General features: G+C 46.2%; 1 protein-coding gene across 2 annotated transcripts in view; it reads left to right on the plus strand.

Annotated features, from left to right (window-relative positions):
* PEBP4 (phosphatidylethanolamine binding protein 4) overlaps positions 1-22,696 on the plus strand; it is a 277,100-nt gene extending 254,404 nt beyond the window's left edge. For both annotated transcript variants that reach the window (XM_060787017.2, XM_060787018.2), the window contains one exon: positions 21,690-22,696. In XM_060787017.2, coding sequence (XP_060643000.2) covers positions 21,690-21,781 — 92 coding nt within the window. In that variant the 3' untranslated portion in view covers positions 21,782-22,696. The remainder of the gene's footprint in view (positions 1-21,689) is intronic.
* Positions 22,697-23,273: the final 577 nt, after the last annotated feature.

Genomic DNA, 23,273 nt, shown 5'->3' on the forward strand with positions numbered 1-23,273 from the left:
ACAACAACTTTATTTATATTCCGCCCTATCTCCCCGAGGGGACTCAGGGCGGATTCCAACATAACAATGGCAAACATTCAATGCCTACATAAAATGCATGATCCTAACATAAAATTCCAGAATAACCCCACATATAAAAGTAGCATTAAACCTAACATTAAATTAAAAACCTAGCATCAGATTTGATACCCAAAAATTAAACTACATATAGTAAAAGTAAAGGTTTTCCCTGACATTAAGTCCAGTCGTGTCCGACTCTGGGACTGTGGTGCTCATCTCCATTTCTAAGCCAAAGAGCTTTTATATAGACTGTGTGTGTATGTGTATATGTGTTTGCAGCTTGGGTGTGATCCTGGGCTCATCGCTGAGCCTGGAGCCTCAGGTTTCGGCGTTGACCAGGGGAGCATTTACACAATTAATGCTTGTGCGCCAGCTGCGCCCATACCTTGGGAAGTCTGACTTGGCCATGGTAGTCCACGCTCTGGTTACATCCCATATAGACTACTGCAATGCGCTCTATGTGGGGTTGCCTTTGTAGATGGTCCGGAAGCTTCAATTAGTCCAACGAACGGCAGCCAGCTTGCTAACAGGAGCGGCTCTCAGGGAGCATACAACCCCCCTGTTGTGTCAGCTCCACTGGCTGCTGGTTTGCTACCGGGCTCAATTCAAAGTGCTGGCTTTGGCCTATAAAGCCCTAAACGGTTCTGGCCCAACTTACCTGTCCAAACGCATCTTCCCTTATGAACCATCTAAGACCTTAAGATCATCTGGGGAGGCCCTGCTCTCAGCCCCACCTTCGTCACAGGTACGTCTGGCAGGGACAAGAGACAGGGCCTTCTCAGTGGTGGCCCCTCGGCTATGGAACACCCTCTCAAGGGAAATCAGATCTGTTCCCTCCCTCTTAACGTTTCGGAAGCAAGTTAAAACATGGCTATTTGAGCAAGCGTTCACAAACACAGAGTAACTGATACAGGTAACTGATATAGGAAACCTGACGACTTGACGATGGAACTGAGCAATAAGGAGACGCTAATGATGATGTTTTTATTGCTTGTTGTGTTTTATGTTGTTTGAATGTCTAAATTGTACTATGATTTTGTGTATACTGTTTTGTTGGAAACCGCCTTGAGTCACCGATAGGCTGAGAAAGGTGGTATACAAATACAGTAAGTAAATAAATAATGTGTGTGTGTGTGTGTATGTGTGTGGTTTTGTGCATGCATTGTAATGTTTTTTAAGCCCCTTCCGCTGTGTTTTTCTGTGTTTTTATGACTGATGGTCACTTCCTGGCCTGAGAGGTGCCTTGTGTCCAAATTTGGTGTCAATTCGTCCAGTGGTTTTTGAGTTATGTTCATCCCACAAGCGAACATGACATTTTTATTTATATAGATACTAGCTGTCCCCTGCCAGGCGTTGCTGTGGCCCAGTCTGTTGATCTGGAAAATAAAGTAATGAGAAAGTGTTGGTTTTCTAATATATGTGATGTCTTGATGCTTGCGAGTAAACAATATTTCTTGTTGTTTCTTTGTCAGTGTTGGTGTGGAGAGTGTCTGGTTTGCCCACCCTGGAACATGCAACGTATCATTGTGCTTCTTTAGGGCTCCCTTTCAAATCTAGGATACTATATCTGTGTGTATAAATAATATCTATCTCTCTATATCTATGGCTGGGTGGCTCTTTGTCAAGAGGACTTTGGTTACATTTTCTTGCGCTGGTGAAGGGAGTTGGATTGGATGGCCTTAAGTATTTTCTGTTGGTCATGCATAGGGGTTCTGTGTGGGAAGTTTGCGCCAATTCTGTCGTTGGTGTGGTTCAGAATGCTCTTGGATTATAGGTGAACTGTGAATCCCAGTGACTACAACTCCCAAATGTCAAGGTCTATTTTCCCCAAACTCCATCTGTGTTCATATTTGGGCGTATTGAGTGTTTGTGCCAAGTTTGGTCCAGATCCATCATTGTTTGAGTCCACAGTGCTCTCTGGATGTAGGTGAACTACAACTCCCAAACTCAAGGCCAATGCCCACCAAACCCTTCCAGTATTTTCTGTTGGTCATGGGAGTTCTGTGTGCCAAGTTTGGTTCAATTCCATCGTTGATGGAGTCCAGAATGCTCTTTGATCATAGGTGAACTATAAATCCCAGCCACTACAATTCCCAAATGACAAAATCATAATTTTTTGAGTGATGGCCGCTCCTTGTGTCATGAGATGTTTTGTTGCCAAATTTGGTGTGATTTCGTTCATTGGTTCTTTTGTTTTTAAGGTACTCATTACGCACCGAGCATTTTTATATATATAGATATTTAAAGAGACAACACAAGAGTTTAGTGCCTTGGCGGTGGATACGTAAGTGACTGTGGCATCCTTTTCTTGATCCAGATGTTCTTCCACAGTGAGGACATCAATTTCCAGGTGGAAAGTGCTACCTGGAGATCATTTAGATCTGCATTTCATAATTACATCGCATCCTGAAATACTTAGTCACAAAGAAACCAACATTCAAGCAGCGATTTCCACCCTTGTGAATACTGCTATTGTAAAGCCTGAAAGTATTATTTGGAGGAATGGGAGACAAATGAGAGTCTAAGTTCTGGTGGGTTTTTTCGGGCTGTATGGCCATATTCTAGAGGCATTTCTCCTGACATTTCGCCTGCATCTATGGCAAGCACCCCTGAGCAGGGGCGGCTCGTCCATTATGCAAAGTAAGCGGTTGCAGAACACTTTTTTGCCAGGGGTGCAGAGGCAGATCTGTAAATGCCCCTCAACCGCCACTTGAGGGCGAGCGCCCCCTCAGCTCACAACAGCCCGAGCAGTCCGGGGGGAGCCTCAGCTTTCTTGCCTCGCTGCCGGGCCATCCTCTTCCCAAAGGGGCCGGGCCCTTGAGCCTCACCACGCCCCTCTCGTTCCTGCTCCACCCGGCCACCGGGTGCGCGAGCAGAGCCGGCGCTCAATCGTTCTCCGAATTCGATCCCTTCCCCATGACCGGCTCTCTTTCCTGATGCCCCAGCGCTCCACCCGCCTCCTCTCCTCTCCCCAATCCGTGGGTGGGCCAAGGGGCAGAGCCACCGTGCCTGGCCCGCTTCAGGTCCGGAGGCGTGCCTGAAGACCCCAGCGTGCGCACCAAAAGTCACCTCTTCTCCTGACTTTCTCTTCAGCCATTAGGACCGAGAGAGAGAGAGAGAGAGAGAGCCCTTCCGGCTGGAGGTATCTCCCACCTCCGCTCCCTCCTTTGTTTCAGGAAAGGTGGGCATCTCCACCTCTCTCTCTCTCTCTCTCTCTCTCTCTCGGTCCCAAGGGCTGAGGAGAAAGTCAGGAGAAGAGGTGACTTTTGGTGCACACGCCGGGGTCTTCAGGCACGCCTCCGGACCCAAAGCGGGCCAGGCAAGGGAGCAAGTGCGGCAAGTGTAGTTACTGGGATGTATAGTTCACCTACAATCAAAGAGCATTCTGAACTCCACCAATGATGGAATTGAACCAAGTATGGCACACAGAACTCCCACGACGAACAGAAAAAATATATATCAATGATTGGTTGGGGGGGGGGCGCCAAAATACTGTTTGCTTACCGTTGAAAATTACCTAGGGCCGCCTCTGCCCCTGAGGATGCTTGCCATAGATGCAGGCGAAACGTCAGGAGAAATGCCTCTAGAAGATGGCCATATAGCCCGAACAAACCCACCAGAACTGAGTGATTCCAGCCATGAAAGCCTTCGACAATACAATGAGCGCCTGAATGGCTTACTGCCAGATGTTTCGGAGTTCCAAGTGCCCAGAAGAGGGCACCACATTATGGCCTCTGCGTTGGCCTTTCTTAGACGTTTCGTGGGAAACAGAAGTGAAGGATGATCCTTTCGGAATCGCAGCCGTTATCTTTGATCGGTTCTAATCACTCTAGGCAACCATGTTAGGCTTTTTCCCCCTGTATCGGAAGCATAGATTTGTGTGTCTTTCTTGGATCGTGCGAGCTGAGGCACTCAGCACCTGAGAGCAATGCAAATGAAAGAGATGATTGTTTGACATTCAGTTGAAGAGAGAATGCAATCGCTTTACCTTCTCAGTACGAAATAGGTTGGATGGATGACACTCCAAGTGGCCAACTTCCGGTCAAAGGACATGTCGTATAATTGCCAAGTTTTGTAAACTTTTCGTTTTTTAAAAAATATATTACAACTTACCCTTGGTTCGCTCCTGATACCTATCCAATAGGGCTGGGCGGTTTCGTTTCGTTAATTCGTAATTCGTTAAAAATTCATTTTTTTGTTTGTTAACGAAGCGATAACGAACCATTCTGGAGCAACTTAAAAACGAAACGAATTTTTCAATTCGTTTCGTAAATGCTTCGTATTTCGTTATGTATTCGTTTCGTTATTGGTTTGAGGTCTTTTCATTATTATTTCCGCATGTCTGGGGCAGGTTTTATAGTTGTTTTTTGTTTAATTAATGAAAAATAATTATAATATCACACCAACAGTCAACAACAGAGGGAGAGGGAAGCTTCAGAAGTTTTCTTAGCGTATTGCGCGATCGCGGCCGCCATTAACGAATCGATTCGTTATTGTTTCGTTATTGTTTTGTAATTTTTTTACCATTTACAAAATTTCGTAAATATCGAACTTTTTTTAAGGAAAATTTCGGAATTCTTTTAAATATTGAAACGCAAAAAACCCCAAAAAACGAATCGATTTTAGAAACAAATTTTTCCGTTGTTACCCAGGCCTACAATCCAAATTAAAAATAAATAAACATAAAATAACATTTCGACATAAAACATAAAAAAATTAAACACTGATAATACAATAACATGAATATTAAGAACCGCCAATAAACAACACGATTTAAAAACAGTTATTAAAACCATGCCATCCAAAATCAAGTCCATTGTTCCATTTACTATCACTTATTATCTTATTGTAATTGTTATCTTATTATCTTATATTATTATTATTATTATTATTATTATTATTATTTGTCGTGTCAGGAGCTACTTGAGAAACTGCAAGTCGATTCTGGTGTGAGAGAATTGGCCGTCTGCAAGGACGTTGCCCAGGGGACATTGCCCGGATGATTTGATGTTTTTATCATCCTTGTGGGAGGCTTCTCTCATGTCCCCTTTGCATGAGGAGCTGGAGCTGACGGAGGGAGCTCATCCACCTCTCCCCGGATTCGAACCTGCGACCTGTCGGTCTTCAGTCCTGCCGGCATAAGGGTTTAACCCACTGCGCCAATTATATTATTATATTATTATTAACTTATTGGAGCTCCCGGTGGCGCGGTGGGTTCAATCCCCCCTGTGCCGGCAGAACTGAAGACCGACAGGTCGCAGGTTCAAATCCGGGGAGAGTGTGGATGAGCTCCCTCTGTCAGCTCTAGCTCCTCATGCGGGGACATGAGAGAAGCCTCCCACAAGGATGGCAACACATCAAAACATCAGGGTGTCCCCTGGGCAACGTCCTTGCAGACGGCCAATTCTCTCACACCAGAAGCGACTTGCAGTTTCTCAAGTCACTCCTGACACAACCCAAATTTTTTAATCTTATTGCACTATGAGCCTTGATGTCTGAAAGCTTGGTCACATAAGCACATTATTATTACAATTCCCATAATTCCATAGCATTGACCAATGGCAGTTAAAGTGGTGTCAAACTATATTAATTCTACAGTGCAGATGCACTTTAGATTGATGGAATGATGTACTACTACATAGACCTTTGGGCTGTCCCAGATTATTTATTTATTTATTTATTTATTTATTTGGTAGTTTTGTATCCCGGTCTTCTCACCTCCGTTCGCGGGACTCGGGCCGGTTTCCAACATCAATATTACAGACCGTCATTAAAACATCATATTTCTAAATCACACCAAAACATTAAAACATTGAAACAATTAAAATGGCAAAAATACAGTCATATGATTACAGTGGTCAGTCGTCATCAAAGTCCTTATCCGTCGTCATCCACCCATAACACAGGATCATGGCTCATTCGTCGAATGCCAGTCCCCAAAGCCAGGTTTTCACCTGTTTCCTGAACGTCAAGATTGAAGGGGCAGTTCTGATCTCCAGTGGAAGGGAGTTCCAGGGTCGAGGGGCCACCACCGAGAAGGCCCTTTCTCTCGTCCCCACCAGCCGCGCCTGTGAGGCCGGTGGGATCGAGAGCAGGGCCCCTCCAGACGATCTTAACAACCTAGATGGCTCATAGGAGAGGATACGTTCGGACAGGTAAACTGGGCTGGAGTCGTTTAGGGCTTTATAGGTTAAGACCAGCACTTTGAATTGTGCTCGGAAGCTGACTGGCAGCCAGTGGAGCTGGTGTAACAGCGGAGTGGTGTGCTCCCTGTACCCCGCTCTTGTTAGTTTTCTGAACGTCAAGATCGAAGGGGCAGTTCTGATCTCCGGTGGAAGGGAGTTCCAGAGTCAAGAGGCCACCACCGAGAAGGCCCTGTCCTTCGTCCCCACCAGACGCGCCTGTGAGGCCGGTGGGATCGAGAGCAGGGCCCCTCCAGACGATCTTAGCAATCTTGATGGCTCATAGGGGAGAATACGTTCGGACAGGTAAATTGGGCCGGAGTCCTTTAGGGCTTTAAAGGTTAACACCAGCACTTTGAATTGTGCCCAGTAGCAGACTGGCAGCCAGTGGAGCTGGCGCAACAGAGGAGTCGAATGCTCCCTGTACCCCGCTCCCGTTGGTAACCTGGCTGCTGCACGTAGGACTAATTGCAGCTTCCGGGCAGTCTTCAGAAGCAACCCCACGTAGAGAGCGTTGCAGTAGTCTATTCGGGATGTGACAAGAGCGTGGACCACCGTGGCCAGATCTGACTTCCCAAGGTACGGGCGCATCTGGCGCACGAATTTTAATTGTGCAAAAGCTCCCCTGACCACCGCCGAGACCTGGGCTTCCAGGCTCAGCGATGAGTCCAGGATCACTCCCAAACTGCGAACCTGCGTCTTCAGGGGGAGTGTGACCCTGTCCAGCACAGGCTGTAACCCTATGCCCTCTTCGGCCTTGCGACTGACCAGGAGGACCTCTGTCTTGTCTGGATTCAGTTTCAATCTGTTGTCCCTCATCCAGTCCATTACAGCGGCCAAGCACCGGTTCAGGACTTGGACAGCCTCCTTAGTAGCAGGTGGGAAGGATTAGCTCTTTTTAGGGAAACTCATTCCCCCCTGGCCCTTTGGACTTTCAAAGTCGTGCCTTGCAGGAGTCCAATATTCCTGCTTAAAAAGCAGATGATTTTTTTAGAAGACGTGTTTTCGAAAGTTCCGTAAGCAATTTCCTGTCAATCTTGCAAAAACATGTTTTGCCCAAATCCACCGACTGGCTTCCTCTTGAAACAAAATGAATGGGGCTCCAACAGGCGTGCGCTCTGCAACACAATCAAAAGTCGACGAGGCTCTAGGTGTTGTTAATGGCAAAGGGATGCCCGCCTACTCCCCGTGGGACATCATTAATCTTTGAGGAAAAGATTCAGGACCCCGATCACCCGGGGGGGGGGGGGGGGACAACCCAATGATAAGGTAGATAAATTATAAAAGAGCGAGTCTGCTGATACCGGGAGAAAGCCCGATTCTGATGCTGAGAGCTCTTCTGTCAACAGCTAGCGCCAATACCCAGGGTGCCGTGGCCAGCGGAGTTGTGCGCTGCACAGTGTTTGTGTTCGTTTGTTCTGTCCGCCTGCTTAGGAAGAGGACTGTGGCTGTGCACCAAAATATTACAATTATAAATCGTTAATTTGAAGCCGTTGACATAATTCACGCAACGAGGGAGAGGGAGGACAGGCACGCGTATTCCACCCTCTGTGTATCACTCCGCCTTTTACGAGTTGGACGCAAAGTTGTCTAGAATGGATTACTGCAATGCGCTCTACGTGGGGCTGCCCTTGAAGACAGCTCGGAAACTTCAATTGGTCCAGCGGGCAGCAGCCAAGATGCTAACCGGGGCTCATTATCAAGAGAGGTCAACCCTCCTGTTCAAGGAGCTCCACTGGCTGCCGTTTATTTTCCGAGCCCAATTCAAGGTGCAGGTGCTTACCTACAAAGCCCTGAACGGTTTGGGACCACCCTACCTGCGTGACCGCATCTCCATCTACGAACCCACACGCTCACTCCGGTCATCTGGGGAGGCCCTGCTCGTAATCCCACCCACGTCGCATGCGCGCTTGGTGGGGACACGGGACAGGGCCTTTTCTGTGGCGGCCCCCCGACTTTGGAACGCCCTCCCAAAAGAGCTTCGACAGGCCCCTATGTTAGCAACTTTCAGAAAGAACCTAAAAACTTGGCTGTGCCTTCTCAGATTAGGAATTCCCCATCCCAAGTCCTAGAAGCACTTTAGTACAATTAATATTGCTGCACACCGCACTATTTTTAATCCTACGTGCCTCCTGCCATTTCAGCACTTTTAACCCTTTACCCCATTGCTCTGGCCGGCCCAGTTTTTAAAGTGTCCTGATGTATTGTCACTGTTGTTGTTATTCTGCTTAACTATTTTGATTTGCTTTGTTTATTGTTGTGTTATGTTTTTACTGTATTGTGTTCTGAGGCTTCGGCCTGTGTAAGCCGCATCGAGTCCCTCGGGAGATGCTAGCGGGGTACAAATAAAGTTAATAATAATAATAATAATAATAATAATAATAATTGTCTATCTGCAGGGACGTCTTTCGACTTATACAAACTTCCCACAAGATGTCAAACTGATTTTCCATGGTTTTAAATCAAGCAGGAAAACTTACAGTTGTGAATTAGCAAAGAAATTACTGTTGTGAAATAGCAATGAAAATAATGTCATGGTTGGGGGTCACCACAACATGAGGAACTGTATGAAGGGGTCGTGATATTAGGAACGTTGAGAACCACTGACTTAATTGAATCAAAATGTCTTCCCTTGCTGATGGAAGGACCCCAAGCCACCCGAGGAAGCGCCTTGCAGAGCTGGGAACAGCCACACCTCCAATCCTCTCCTTCATTCCCACCAGGTATGTCCACGGACGAGGTTGGACCAGGACAAGACCTCTTCCAACACCCCCAAAGCAGGGGTGGGCTCATATAGAAGGGTATGATCCTTCATCAGAGGATGTAAAGATCATGATCAACACTTCAGATTTGCCTGGCAATATATCAATAGGCAATTGGGCTTTGTGTTTCCTGACTAACTCTGGTCAACAATCTGGCTGCATTTTCCTTTTGTCTCACCCACTGATGCTTCCCAACATTTTTCAAAAGGCAGCTCCATCCACAGTGTGTGACAACAGCCCACGTGGGATGTAACATAAGGCATGTGTCACTGTGATCAGAGATAACATCTGTACAAATTGATGCAACTGGTGCATTAGTGTTAACTATCCAAATGTTCTCCTGGCAACTGCGGAAGCTTGCCCATCTTGGCTTAGGGCTGAATGCAGCAGGATACGTCAGCTATGCAAAACAGGGCTGCATCTACACTGCAGAATTAATTGCAGTTTGACACCACCTTAAGTGCCATGGCTCAATACTATGGAATCATGAGACTTGTAGTTTTACAAGGTCTTGAGTGGAGAAAGGAGTCCAAAAGTGGCAGGCTCAAACCCAGAACCTCAATCAATGAGAGACTCCCTCCTGGGCACACAGAAGATGGGGCGACTTGGAAGGCGCTGAACAGACTGCGCTCTGGCACCACGAGATGCAGAGCCAACCTCCAGAAATGGGGCTACAGGGCGGAATCCTCAGCATGCGAGTGTGGAGAAGAGCCAACCACTGACCACCTGCTGCAATGCACCCTGAGCCCTGCCACATGCACGATGGAGGACCTTCTTGCGGCAACACCAGAGGCACTCCAAGGGGACAGAGACTGCTCAAAGGACATTTAGCATAATGCCAAGTTTTTAAAAAGTACATTACAACTTTACCTTTGATTCGGTTCTGATATGATAAATAATATGACAGAGAAATAACCAGGTATATCGGTCTAACAACTGAGAAACCTAATTGCCTTGCATGAATACTCGTGGATATTCAATGTATTGTCGAAGTCTTTCATGGCCGGAATCACTGGGTTGTTGTGGATTTTTTCGGGCTATATGGTCATGTTCTAGAGGCATTTTCTCCTGATGTTTCACCTGCATCTATGGCAAGCATCCTCAGAGGTAGTGAGGATGCTTGCCATAGATGCAGGCAAAACGTCAGGAGAAAATGCCTCTAGAACACAGCCATATAGCCCAAAAAAACCCCACAACAACTCGTGGATATTTCCCACTAAGAAGAAGGTTAACTCAAGCGGGTTTTTAATAATAATAATCTTTATTTATACCTGCCACCATCTCCCAAAAGGGGACTCAGGGCGGCTAACATGAGGCCAGGCCCAAAATAATGCAACATAATAAAGACACAATAACAAAATACAACATAACAAAATATGAAATAACAGTGGGTTGTTGTAGGTTTTTTCGGGCTATATGGCCATGTTCTAGTGGCATTCTCTCCTGACGTTTCGCCTGCATCTCTGGCAAGCATCCTCAGAGGTAGTGAGGTCTGTTGGAACTAGGAAAAAGGGTTTATATATCTGTGGAATAATGTCCAGGGTGGGACAAAGGACTCTTGTCTGCTGGAGCTAGGTGTGAATGTTTCAACTGACCACCTTGATTAGCATTTGATGGCGTGACAGTGCCTGGAGCAAACTTTTGTTGAGAGGTGATTAGATGTCCTTGTTTGTTTCCTCTCTGTTGTTGTGCTGTTGTAATTTTAGAGTTTTTTAATACTGGTAGCCAGATTTTGTTCATTTTCATGGTTTCCTCCTTTCTGTTGAAATTGTCCACCTGCTTCTTGTGGATTCCGGCCATGAAAGCCTTCGACAATATATGAAACAACAGATAAAACCAACAATGTAAAACAGCACAATAAAATCAGACACAAAGGGCAGGCCAAATGTATAAGGTAAAATGTTAAAAAGTTAAAAAGTTTAACTCTTCCCAGGAGGATCATACTTTACAAAAAGGTTACAATCTCTAACAAGGTCATACCTTTCCAAAGGTTATGTTTACAGTATTCCAAATAGTGTGAAAGCCAAGCAATCTCTAATAGGGTGACGCTTCCAAAAGGCTTCTCCAATGGTAGCCAGCCTATGCGCTCTCCACTATGCTTCACTATCCCTGTCCGTTCAATCCAAATGGCATTGGCAGATGTTTGTTGTGCATTTTCAGCTTCTCAAAGTGAACAAAAGCTGAGATAAGTACACGAACGCGATGATATAATTCTGCAGGAAATGAGCTGCAACTTGGGCCAAGCCAGGGGTGAAGTCCCTCTTTGTTTCGATGCTGGATCTCAGCCCTCCTGACCCACTCTGGCTCATGCTTCCTCTCCCCGCTCCACTTCTTCTCGGTTGTCAAAGTCTTCTGGTGAGTCACCAGCGGCAGAGAGATTAGTGAATGAGTTGGCCATTTTGCATCTGAGCAAGAAGGACTCCAACGCGGTCGCAAAGAGAGATTGAATAAGAGCGGAGGAGGGAGAGATAGGGGAAGAGGGCAAGAGGGCACGGGATTCCCACTTCATCCAAAACGTGTGGGTTGGACGCAAAGGAGGAAGACTTGGCTCTCCATACTAGTTTTTAATGCAACCAAACATTTCAAGAAAGGAAATCTTGAGAAAGCCTGTTCTGAACATTATTTATTATTTGGACTTCTATGCGGCCACTCCCTTCCCTGGGGCTCGGAGCGGCTTACAAGAATGGCTAAAATCTAACACAATTTAAAAGCAATTTAAAACAATTTAAAAACGGCAATATCAAACATTAAAAGCCTGTCGAAACAGGTATGTCTTCCATGCCCTGCGGAAAGTTGGTAAGTCCCGCAAGGCACGGACTTCAGGTGGCAGAGTATTCCAGAGTGATGGTGCCACTGCTGTGAAGGCTCTGCGCCTGGTTGCTGTGAGGCGCAAGGTCTTGACACTGGGAATTTCCAAGAGATCTTGGTCCTCAGAACGGAGGGATCTCTGGGGTTGGGAGGGGGTGAGGCGGTCCCTCAGGTCCATCGGCCCCAGACCATGCAAGGCCTTCAAGGTGAGTCCCATCCCTTTGAAAGTGATCCGGGGCTCAATGGGTAACCAATGCAGATGGAGTCAGATTGGTATTATGTGGCATCTCATCGGAATTCCCACAAGAAGCCGAGCAGCTGCGTTTTGTCCCAACTTGAGCTTCCGGATCACCAACAGAGGAAGACCAATGTAGAGGGCGTTACAGTAGTCCAGTCTTGAGATGACCATGGCCTGGATCACCGTAGCCAGGTAATCCCTGGACAGGGAGGGGGCCAGCCGTCTAGCCTGCCGCAGGTGAAAGAAAGAAGGCGGTTCTGCTCACGGTGGAAAGAGACCTGGGCCTCCATCGTCAGCAGAGGGTCCCAAAGGACTCCCAGACTCTTGACCAACGAGGACGGGCGTAGCGCCTAGCCATCCAGGGTAGGCAGCTGGATGTCCTCACTGCCCGGTCGACCCAGCCATAGGATCTCCGTCTTTGCTGGACTCACCCTCAACCTGCTGGCACGCAGCCATCCAGTCACGGCCTCAATGAGGCACTGATGGAAGGAATAGGGGACAGAGTCCGGTCGGCCTTCCATCTTCAGCACCAGATGAGTGTCATCCGCATACTGGTCACACTCCAGCCCAAAACTTTGAACCAGCTGAGCAAGTGGGCGCATAAAGATGTTAAACACCAGAGGGGAGAGAATGGCCCCCTGAGGAACCCCACAAGAGAGAGGGGACCTATTATCACAACCATTATTTATTTGTCGTGTCAGGAGCGAAGCAAAACAGTTGTATTGCATTACAAACAAACAAAAGACAAAGTTTGCATGCTTGGTATTCTATTAAATGTCTTTTGACCAAGTGGCCACACTTGGAGGAGTGCCCCTGGTGTCGCCGTGAGAAGGTCCTCCATTGTGCATGTGGCCACTGTGTTTAGTCATAGATATATTCTTCATGATGTCATTTGAGAGCCTCTTGGAGGAGAGAAAGTACAGGAGACTTCTACTTCTCTGTATCAACACTGGATTTTGGTCTATCCTGAATTCCAAAGCTCTGGATAGGTATACATCGGAAAGCAGGGATGGAAACTATGGAGACCGTAGATCAGAGTTTCTCAACCTTCCTCATGCCGCGACCCCTTAATACAGTTCCTCATGTCCACAGTGCTCTCTGGATGTAGGTGAACTACAACTCCCAAACTCAAGGTCAATGTATTTTCTGTTGTTCATGGGAGTCCTGTGTACCACGTTTGGTTCAATTCCATCGTTGGTGGAGTTCAGAATGTTCTTTGATTGTAGGTGAACTATAAATCCCAGCAACTACAACTCCCAAATGACAAAATCAATTGTTTGTGTGATGGTCAATCCTTGGGTTAGGAGGTGTCTTGTGGCCAAATTTTGTGTCAATTCACCCAGTGGTTTTTGAGTTATGTTAATCCCACAAACGAACATTACATTGGGTTGTTGTAGGTTTTTCCGGGCTATATGCATCTATGGCAAGCATCCTCAGAGGACCTCACTAACCTCACTACCTCTGAGGATGCTTGCCATAGATGCAGGCGAAACGTCAGGAGAAAAATTGCCTCCAGAACATGGCCATATAGCCCGGAAAAACCTACAACAACCCAGTGATCCCGGCCATGAAAGCCTTCAACAATACATTGAACATTACATTTTTATTCATATACTAGCCATCCCCTGCCACGCATTGCTGTGGCCCACATGGGGGTTCTGTGTGGGAGGTTTGGCCCAATTCTATCATTGGTGGGGTTCATGGTGCTCTTTGATTGTAGGTGAACTATAAATCCCAGCAACTACAACTCCCAAATGTCAAGATTCTATTTTCCCCAAACTCCACCAGTGCTCATATTTGGGCATTTGTGTAGAGTTTGGTCCAGATCCATCATTGTTTGAGTCCACAGTCATCTTTGGATGTAGGTGCACTACAACTCCAAAACCCACCAAACCCTTCCAGTATTTTCCGTTGGTCATGGGAGTTCTGTGTACCAAGTTTGGTTCAATTCCATCGTTGGTGGGGTTCAGAATGCTCTTTGAATGTAGGTGAACGATAAATCCCAGCAACTACAACTCCCAAATGACAAAATCAATTTTTGTGTGTGATGGTCACTCCTTGGATTAGTAGGTGTCTTGTGGCCAAATTTGGCGGCAATTTGCACAGTGGTTTTTGAGTTATGTCCCCTGCCATGCATTGCTGTGGCCCTGTCTGTGTATGTGTTTTGTGTGTATATATGTGAGTGTGTATTTTTGTATATATGTGTATATATGTGTGTTTGTATATATGTGGTGTTATGCTTGCGTTGTAATGTATTTTTTTTGTTTTTTGGCTCTTTAAGTCTCTTCTGCTGTATTTTTCTGTCTTTTTATGAGTGATGGTCACTCGTTGGCCTGAGAGGTGTCTTGTGTCCAAACTTGGTGCCAATTTGTCCAATGGTTTTTGAGTTCCGTTAATCCCACAAATGGACATTACCTTTTTATTTATATATAATCTCTCTGTAATGGATCTAAGGAAGAGAAGGAGTGAATGGAGGGGTTCAGTAAGTCAGTCCAGCATTGACAACTGTATGTAGGAAGAGGGGGAAGCAAAGCTCATTACGGAGCCAGGCTTTTCTGCCTGGCACAGTCGCGAAAGAGCAGTCGACCGAACCTCCATGCGTATGCTCTTTGGAGCTGAGTCACCAAGGGCCGGCCAGCGTGTGTCGGCTTGCCTTGGCTGCTTCTCCCTTCAGTTTGTGGCAGCAAACTTGAACCCTGCTGCATCCTCATTCGTTCATCCTTGGACCCATTGCCTTGGGAGGAAGGCGATGAAGCAACTGCACTTGGCTCACTGTTTTGCAAGAGCGGCCAGGTTGGTTGGTTGTTTTTCTTAAACACGGCCGAGATTCGAATGTAGATAAAAGAGGCCGTGTTTCTGGCCCAGTGACAACGTCTTACGAGGAGGCATCATGGGCGGGCCAAGGGAGAGAAGCTTTGAATCAGAACCATCCGCAGGTGCCTACCAAACCACGTCCCAAGGTGCTTTGTTATATTATTTTTCATGGATATATTCTTAGTTCTCAGGATACTGTGTCTGTTAAGGAAAAAAATATATATTTCTCCATCCTTCATTTTGATAGAAAGTGGGTTTCTACACTCTTTTTAAATATCTTATCCAATACATTGACTTTTGGTTATATTTTGTGCTGCTTTGGGTCCCATCCCCGACAACAGATACCATGTGCTTGAGAGAAGAGTCATCTTGAACAGTCTTTCTCAAGCTTCCCAATGCTGCGACACCTTAATACATTTCCTCATGTTGTGGTGACCCCCAACCATCACATTATTTTGCCAGGCGAATCTGAAGTCTTGAGTATGACCTTTACATCATCAGATGAAGGATCATACTTACTTACTTTACTTACTTAGGCGATCCCTCGTTGGACGAGTAAGATGGTCTTCCATTATGCGTTTCCTTGTGGGTTCGTAGGTGGCTGTGGAGCCCTGTTCTTGACCCGCATCTTCTCCCGCAGTGAGCGCATTGGTTTCCAGGTGGAAGGCGGTCCCGGTCGGGGTTGGCTTGACGTGCCTTCCTCTTGGCACATTTCTCTCTTTCGCCCTCCACTCGCACCTCCTTGAATTCTGTAGCACTGCTGGTCACAGCTGACCTCCAGCTGGAGCGCTATGGGCCAGGGCTTCCCAGTTCTCAGTGTCTATGCCAGAGTTTTAAAGGGTGGCTTTGAGCCCATCTTTCAATCCCTTTTCCTGCCCACCAACATTCTATTTTCCGTTCTTTTAAGTTCAGAGTAGGGCAACTGCTTTGGGAGACGGTGGTCCAGCGGAGTTGATGGCAGAGGACCATCGCTTCAATGCTGGTGGTCTTTGCTTCTTCCAGCACGCTGACGTTTGTCCGCCTGTCTTCCCAGGAGATTTGCAGGATTTTCCGGAGGCAGCGCTGATGGAATCGTTCCAGGAGTTGCATGTGACATCTGTAGACAGTCCACGTTTCGCAGCCGTAGAGCAGGGTTGGGAGGACAATAGCTCTATAAACAAGACCTTGGTATCCCTACGGATGTCTCGGCCCTCAAACACTCTCTGCTTCATTCGGGAAAATGCTGCACTTGCAGAGCTCAGGCGGTGTTGTATTTCGGCGTCGATGTTGACTTTGGTGGAGAGGTGGCTGCCAAGGGAGCGGAAATGGTCAACATTTTCTAATGCTACACCATTAAGCTGTATCTCTGGCATTGGAGAGGGGATGGCTGGTTTCTGCTGGAAGAGCACTTTGGTTTTCTCGATGTTCAGTGACAGGCCGAGCTTCGTGTATGCTTCTGAGAAGGTGTTTAGAGTGGCTTGTAGATCTTCTTCTGTATGCGCACAGACGACATTGTCATCAGCATACTGGAGTTCTATAACAGATGTTGTTGTAACCTTGGTTTTGGCTTTCAGTCTGCTGAGGTTAAACAGCTTGCCATCTGTCCGATAGAGATAGATAGTTAGATAGATAGATAGATAGATAGATAGATAGATGATAGATAGAAGGATAGATCATATCCTTCTCTATGAGCCCACCCCTGCTTTGGGGGTGTTGGAAGAGGTCTTGTCCTGGTCTAACCTCATCCGTGGACATACCTGGTGGGAATGAAGGAGAGGCTTGGATGTGTGGCTGTTCCCAGCTCTGCAAGGCGCTTCCTCGGGTGGCTTGGTGTCCTTGGTGTCCTTCCATCAGCAAGGGAAGACATTTTGATTCATTTAAGTCAGTGGTTCTCAACATTCCCAACGCCGCAACCCCTTAATACAGTTCCTCATGTTGTGGTGACCCCCAACCAGAACATTATTTTCATTGCTATTTCACAACTGTAATTTTGCTCCTGTTATGAATCATAATGTAAATATATTATGTGCAGGGTGCATTTTCATTCACTGCACCAAATTTGGCACAAATACCTGATGCACCCAAATTTGAATGCTGGTGGAGTTTGGAGAAAATAGACCTTGACATTTGGGAGTTGTAGTTGCTGGGATTTATAGTTCAATGACAATCAAAGAGCTTTCTGAACTCCACCAATGATGGAATTGAACCAAACTTAGTACACAGAATTCCCATGAGCAAGAAGAATTACTCCCTACATCACCCTCTAAAACCCTCATGTTTAGACATACCCCACTCTGTACACGCCCAGTGTTTTAAAATTTTAATCTATTACATCTGGCCCTGCCTTCGTGTCTTAAATCTCTTGTGTGTTTAGTTATATTATTTATATTGTTTTATTTGCTTGTTTTGTTTTGTTGATGTACTGTTTGTATTTATATTTGTATTTTATGGGCTTGGCCTTATGGAAGCTGCCCCGACTCCCTTCGGGGAGATGGTGGCGGGGTATAAATAAAGTTTTATTATTTACTAGCTATCCCCTGCCAGGTGTTGCTGTGGCCCAGTCTGGTGTTCTGGAAAATAAAGTAATGAGAAAGTTCTTGTGGGTTTTTTCGGGCTATATGGCCATGTTCTAGAGGCATTTCTCCTGACGTTTCGCCTGCATCTATGGCAAGCATCCTCAGAGGTGATGGTAATGAGAAAGTGTTGGTTTCTAATCTATGTCATGTCTTTCTGCTTGTGGGTCTGATGTCAGGCACCAACCCTCCCCTCATAATTAAGGGATAGGGATTTATAGTTCTGCAAAGGGCAAGGGCACCAGACTACACAACAAGGGTTAAGTCTTGGCCACATTGCCAAGGCACTGACAACAACAAGGACCCCACGAGGCTTTTTTGGGAAATGGCTGCATCTTGGGGCTTCTGCCCTTTTGTGAGAGATCTAGTTTGCCAAGGGCCGGACAATGGATTCTGTTGCTGCCTGACCCAGCGCTCACAACTGGGTTCCTGTTTCCTTTTTTGTGACTCTCTGACTTATGCACTGGACTATTTATCATATCCATGACCACGAACTCTCTATTGGTGCCTGACTTGAGATACTGACAGCCTCCGTTTCCGCGGATCCTTTTCAAAGTTTATGAAGCCTCCAGTTTGTGCCATAATAAAGATCAAATATTGTAATAAACTCTATGGGGTGGGATGGGGTTCCCCTTATGAACTATGTATAGGAAAATGCCATATATGTAACCCTTATGGATTCCCCTTGTACCCTTGCCCTCTCGACCCTTGCCCCACAAAATACTGTGACCAGGAACTGCCTGAGGGAGAGTCTCTACATCTCCCAAGACTCACCCTTGATTAATTCACCCTGCATGGAACCATAGCCATAATGGACCCTGCCCATTCTCTGAGCATGTCTGATGGGATAAGGGGACTTATGGACGCTCGGAATAAAAAGATTGTATTTGCATAAGGCATCGTTGATCCCCCCTGAGGTCCGATGCTGAAATAGTCATTCATATCCCCCCCCCCCCCGAGCTGCATCAGCTGGAGACTTCCTTTCCCAGATTCCTTTGTGCTCCCTCATCCCGCCCCCATTCCTCCTGATTGGCTGTCGCCACCATGTGACAGAGGTCTCCCCATTGGATCCTACAGACCACTGGAGTTTCCTGATTGGTACAGAGGCGCCAGGGGCAGGAGGGCTGCTTCCCAGGTGTCCGCCCATCACCCAATCACAGCGGGGAACATCAGAGGAGCCGGGGCGGAAGGGTTGAACTCTGGGTTTTCAAAAATTGTATAAATATGCCTGCATCACTGTACCCCGGCATGCTTGCAGCGGAATGATTCCTGCAATGCATCTGATTACAGCTGAATCACAATTAAACTTCGGTTGCTGGAAACTTCTTCCACTTGGATGAGGCATTATTATTTGTAATATTTTGAGATTGGCTTCGCTGGCCTCACCATAGTTCAAGGGCCCTTTTGCGCGGTCCTCGGGTTCCTCTCTCTTGAGGAGACCCCACTAAAGGCAGCTTGATATCAGGTCAACAGTATTTCTTGCTGTTTCTTTGTCAGTGCTGATGTGGAGATTGTCTGGTTTGCATACTCTGGAACATGCCACATATCATTGTCCTTCTTTAGGGGTCCCTTTCAAATCTAGGATACTATATCTCTCCGTGTGTGAATAATCTCTATCTATCTATCTATCTATCTATCTATCTATCTATATCTATGGCTGGATGGCTCTTTGTCAGGAGGACTTTGATTACGTTTTCTTGCCCTGATGAAGGGAGTTGGACTGGATGTCCTTAAGTATTTTCTGTTGGTCATGAGGGTTCTGTGTAGGAAGTTTGCCCCCAATTTTGTCATTGATGTGCTTCGGAATGCTCCTTGATTATAGGTGAAATATAACTACAACTCCCAAATGTCAAGGTCTGTTTCCCCCAAACTCCATCTGTGTTCATATTTGGGCGTATTGAGTGCTTGTGCCAAGTTTGGTCCAGATCCATCATTGTCTGAATCCACAGTGCTCTCTGGATGTAGGTGAACTACAACTCCCAAACTCAAGATCAATGCCCACCAAACCCTTCCAGTATTTTCTGTGTCGCAGCTATGGTGTTGCTGCTTTATAGTTGGGGTTGTTTTCTAACATTCAAACCCCCTTCTCGGAAGCTGCGCCCCGTTGAGAAAATAATGCAATCCACTGAAGACAAACTTTCTTCCAATAAAGTAAATGTTTATGCAATAATCACAAATAAAAGATTCAGTCCATCAATCCCAATACTCCAGCAAACCTTCCTTGAGCTTTTACAGGAATCTATTCCTCTTCCTTGCTCTCATCACCATCAGCATTCTCTGCTCATACTCTTCTCTTTTCTCTTCTCTACTCTCTACATTCTCAGTCTCTTAATTTGTAATAGCTAAGCTCTCACAGGTGGCTTGAGTGTTGCTGGCCACACAATGACTGGACATGATTCCTGCAACCACTTATCCATTTTTCACTTAAGAAATGATCTACATAACATAAAACTCTGACATTCTGTTGGTCATGGGAGTTCTGTGTGCCAAGATTGGTTTAATCCCATCATTGGTGAAGTTCAGAATGCTCTTTGATTGTAGGTGAACTATAAATCCCAGCAACTACAACTCCCAAGTGACAAAATCAATTTTTTTTTAGTGATGCTCACTCCTTGGGTTAGTAGGTGTCTTGTAGCCAAATTTGGTGGCAATTCGCCCAGTGGTTTTTGAGTTATGATAACCCCACAAACGAAGATTGCATTTTATTTGTATAGATGATGATGATCCCAAGGTCTGATGGTTTCCTCTCGAACTTGCAGTGAGATTGAAGCAGTGTTCAAAATGTAGAACGATATCTCAGACAACTATATACAATGTACATATAGGCTATAGAACGAAGAGCAAGCTCAGACCATCCATTCTCCTCCAGCAGCCAAGAGGCCTTTGAGCCTTGGGGAGTGGTGAGCTTCAGGGGGTTAATCATCACCACATTTCCTTGATGCGCAGCAGATCCCATGGGGGAGGTTGTGGCGGGTGCGCTGTCACTCTCCCCACAACAGCAGCGTTGCCATGTGGGTGGGCGGCCGGCCGGGGATTTCCAGGGTCTGCTGGGGCGGGACCGTCGGAAGCTGTGAGAAGCATTTCTCTCAAACAGTCCTGAGGAGGAACAGCATGGGAGTGCAAGTCAGGATTTCACTGAACAGGGGAAAGCCAAACTCTCTCTCATGAATGAATGAACTGTACCAGGATCTGGGCTGTCTGGCCATGCTCTAGAAGCATTCTCTCCTGACATTTTGCCTACATCTATGGCAAGCATCCTCAGAGGTTGTGAGGTCTTGTTGAAAACTAGGAAAATGGGGTTGATAGATCTGTGGAAGGTCCAGGGTGGGAGAAAGAACTCTTGGAGCAGGGTGTGAATGTTTCAATTGGCCACCTTGATTAGCATTTGGTAACCTGACAGTTATTAGGTTTGGCTTGTTACTGCCTGGGGGGATCCTTTCTTGAGAGGTGATTTTGGTCGTGTCAGGAGCGACTTGAGAAACTGCAAGTCGCTTCTGCTGTGAGTGAATTGGCCATCTGCAAGGACATTTCCCAGGGGACATTGCCCGGATGTTTTGATGCTTTTTATCATCCTTGTGGGAGGCTTCTCTCATGTCCCCACATGAGGAGCTGGAGCTGATAGAGGGAGCTCATCCGCGCTATCCTCAGATTCGAACCTGCGACCTGTCGGTCTTCAGTCCTGCCGGTACAAGGGTTTAACCCTCGGGTGGTTAGCTGTCCCTGATTGTTTCTTGTCCGGAGTTCCCCTGTGTTTGAGTGTTATTCTTTATTTACGAAATGCCAATAGGGAGGGGGCCAATCTAATTTCTGTAGGAAGGGCGTTCCACAGTCGAGGGGCCACCACGGAGAAGGCCCTGTCTCTCGTCCCAGCCAGACGAAATCAAGCATAGAGATCTCGTTTACTGTGTTTTTGTGTCAGAAAAATAATAATAATAATAATAATCATCATCATCATCATAGTAGTAGTAGTAATACACTTTATCTATATTTCACTCTATTTCGCTGAGGGGGACTCAGAGTGGATTCCAGTGGTACACGTCTTCTCATTTGAGCTCCAACCATGGCAGGCATTGCAGGGAAATAAAGTGCCTGCACAAGAATGTTTCGCTCGTCGTGATCCCAGTCTCTGTTCCACATTGGATTGGGACAGAGTGGGATCTAAACCAATATGTCTGCGACTATCAATAGTAGCTTGAGTCCACGTTGCAGAATTATAGGCCATATTATTTCCAAGAGCCAGGATTTCAGCCAGCCCTTCTCTTCCTCTTTTCAGGTTCTTGGAAGATGGAGAATTTTCTGAACCGGTTTCAACTTGGAATGCCAGTGGCTTCAACCCAATTTCTCACCAAGGATTACAAGGACTAGCAGCAGGGAAAGCGATGTTCTCCCTTTGGCTTGCATTTTCCCCTTTGAGCGCAAGAGTGAATCATCTGTCCACGATCGGAACCAGGCCGTTGATCTATCTTAAGTCTATTTTCTGATGAGTTCTGATGGCGATGCAAAGGTGCAATTGAGTCATATAATCCTTTCTTCCAGCTTGATAACTCAGTGCCTTCTTCAGCGGGCTGGGCCTGCGGGACCTCTATGAACAAATAAGTTGGATTCTTTTCCTATGTGTTTGTATGCAACGGCAGTAACATACTACTCCACAGAGATACATTTGCAACCAGCCTATGATTGTTACAACACAGGTCTATCCGGCCCGTTCCAGTTAGGATTTCTGGGGGAAAGATCTTCTCTGGGAATGTAACCATGCAAATTTCCCACTAAGCCAATTTGTGTGATTTGTGTTTAAAAAAACACACACACAGCTTGGAACTCAGAGAAGCTAATTCCATCTGTTCCTCTTTTAGTTAAACAGTGCTAATCAGTCTTGTTAAGGCTGATTCTTTGGTCAAAGAGGCATTAATAAAGAATCCTCTTACGTGGTCCTGGAAATATTATGGCCGGGGAAGAAAGTGGTCTTTATCTCTTTCCAGGCACTTGAATCCATACTATTCTGACCCGGTTTTAAGTTGCTTCGCCATATATTTTTCCCTCCTTTGCAACATTGCTCCTACTTTCAAAGTACTCAGAGTTGACCAGACGTATACCCAAGGTACTTCTTGCTTTCAAAATCCCAATAGTTACCTATTTTGGTTCGTTTTCTAATGCTTCTCTGCAGAATATCACTTCTAACCCGAGCCTATTGTAGCATTGTGGTGGGTTCTCCCTGTTGATCCTCTTCCAAATGCCTACTTCTCACTGATGCAATTGCAATAAAAGCAGAGCCGCATTTCACTTTGGTTCCGTCTGCTTTTTTTCATTTTTCTCCATTCCCGCTTCTGCCCAATGGCTCCTTGTGACAGAGGGCATTTTCCCCCATTCATTCCAATTACCCTAGTTCAGGGCTCATGGCCGCATCAATCTCTACATGAGTTCTCCCTGCCACATTGAGATGATTTTGCTCATCTTTCCCAACTTCTGGGTTGGGAACCTTGGGTCGGGGTGCGAGCGGGGTTTCAAAGACCATCAGAAAGCATATATTTCTGATGGTCTATGGAACCCCTTTTGCAGAGAAGGCTGTCCTTCTCTTCCTTTTTGGAAACCGACAGCCAATCCTCCCACCAAAAAACCCTCCTCCTGCTCTCTGAATGTAGGTGAACTTGGGCATATTGAGTATTCATGCCAAGTTTGGTCCAAATCCATGCTTGTTTGAGTCCACGGTGCTCTCTGGATGTAGATGAACTGCAACTCCCAAACTCATGGTCAATACCCACCAAACCCTTCCAGTATTTTCTGTTTGTTGTGGGAGTGCTGTGTGCGAAGTTTGGTTCAATTCCATTGTTGGTGGAGATCAGAATGCTCTTTGATTGTA

This window comes from Anolis sagrei, chromosome 7, assembly GCF_037176765.1.
Source record: "Anolis sagrei isolate rAnoSag1 chromosome 7, rAnoSag1.mat, whole genome shotgun sequence".
NCBI lineage: Eukaryota > Metazoa > Chordata > Lepidosauria > Squamata > Dactyloidae > Anolis > Anolis sagrei.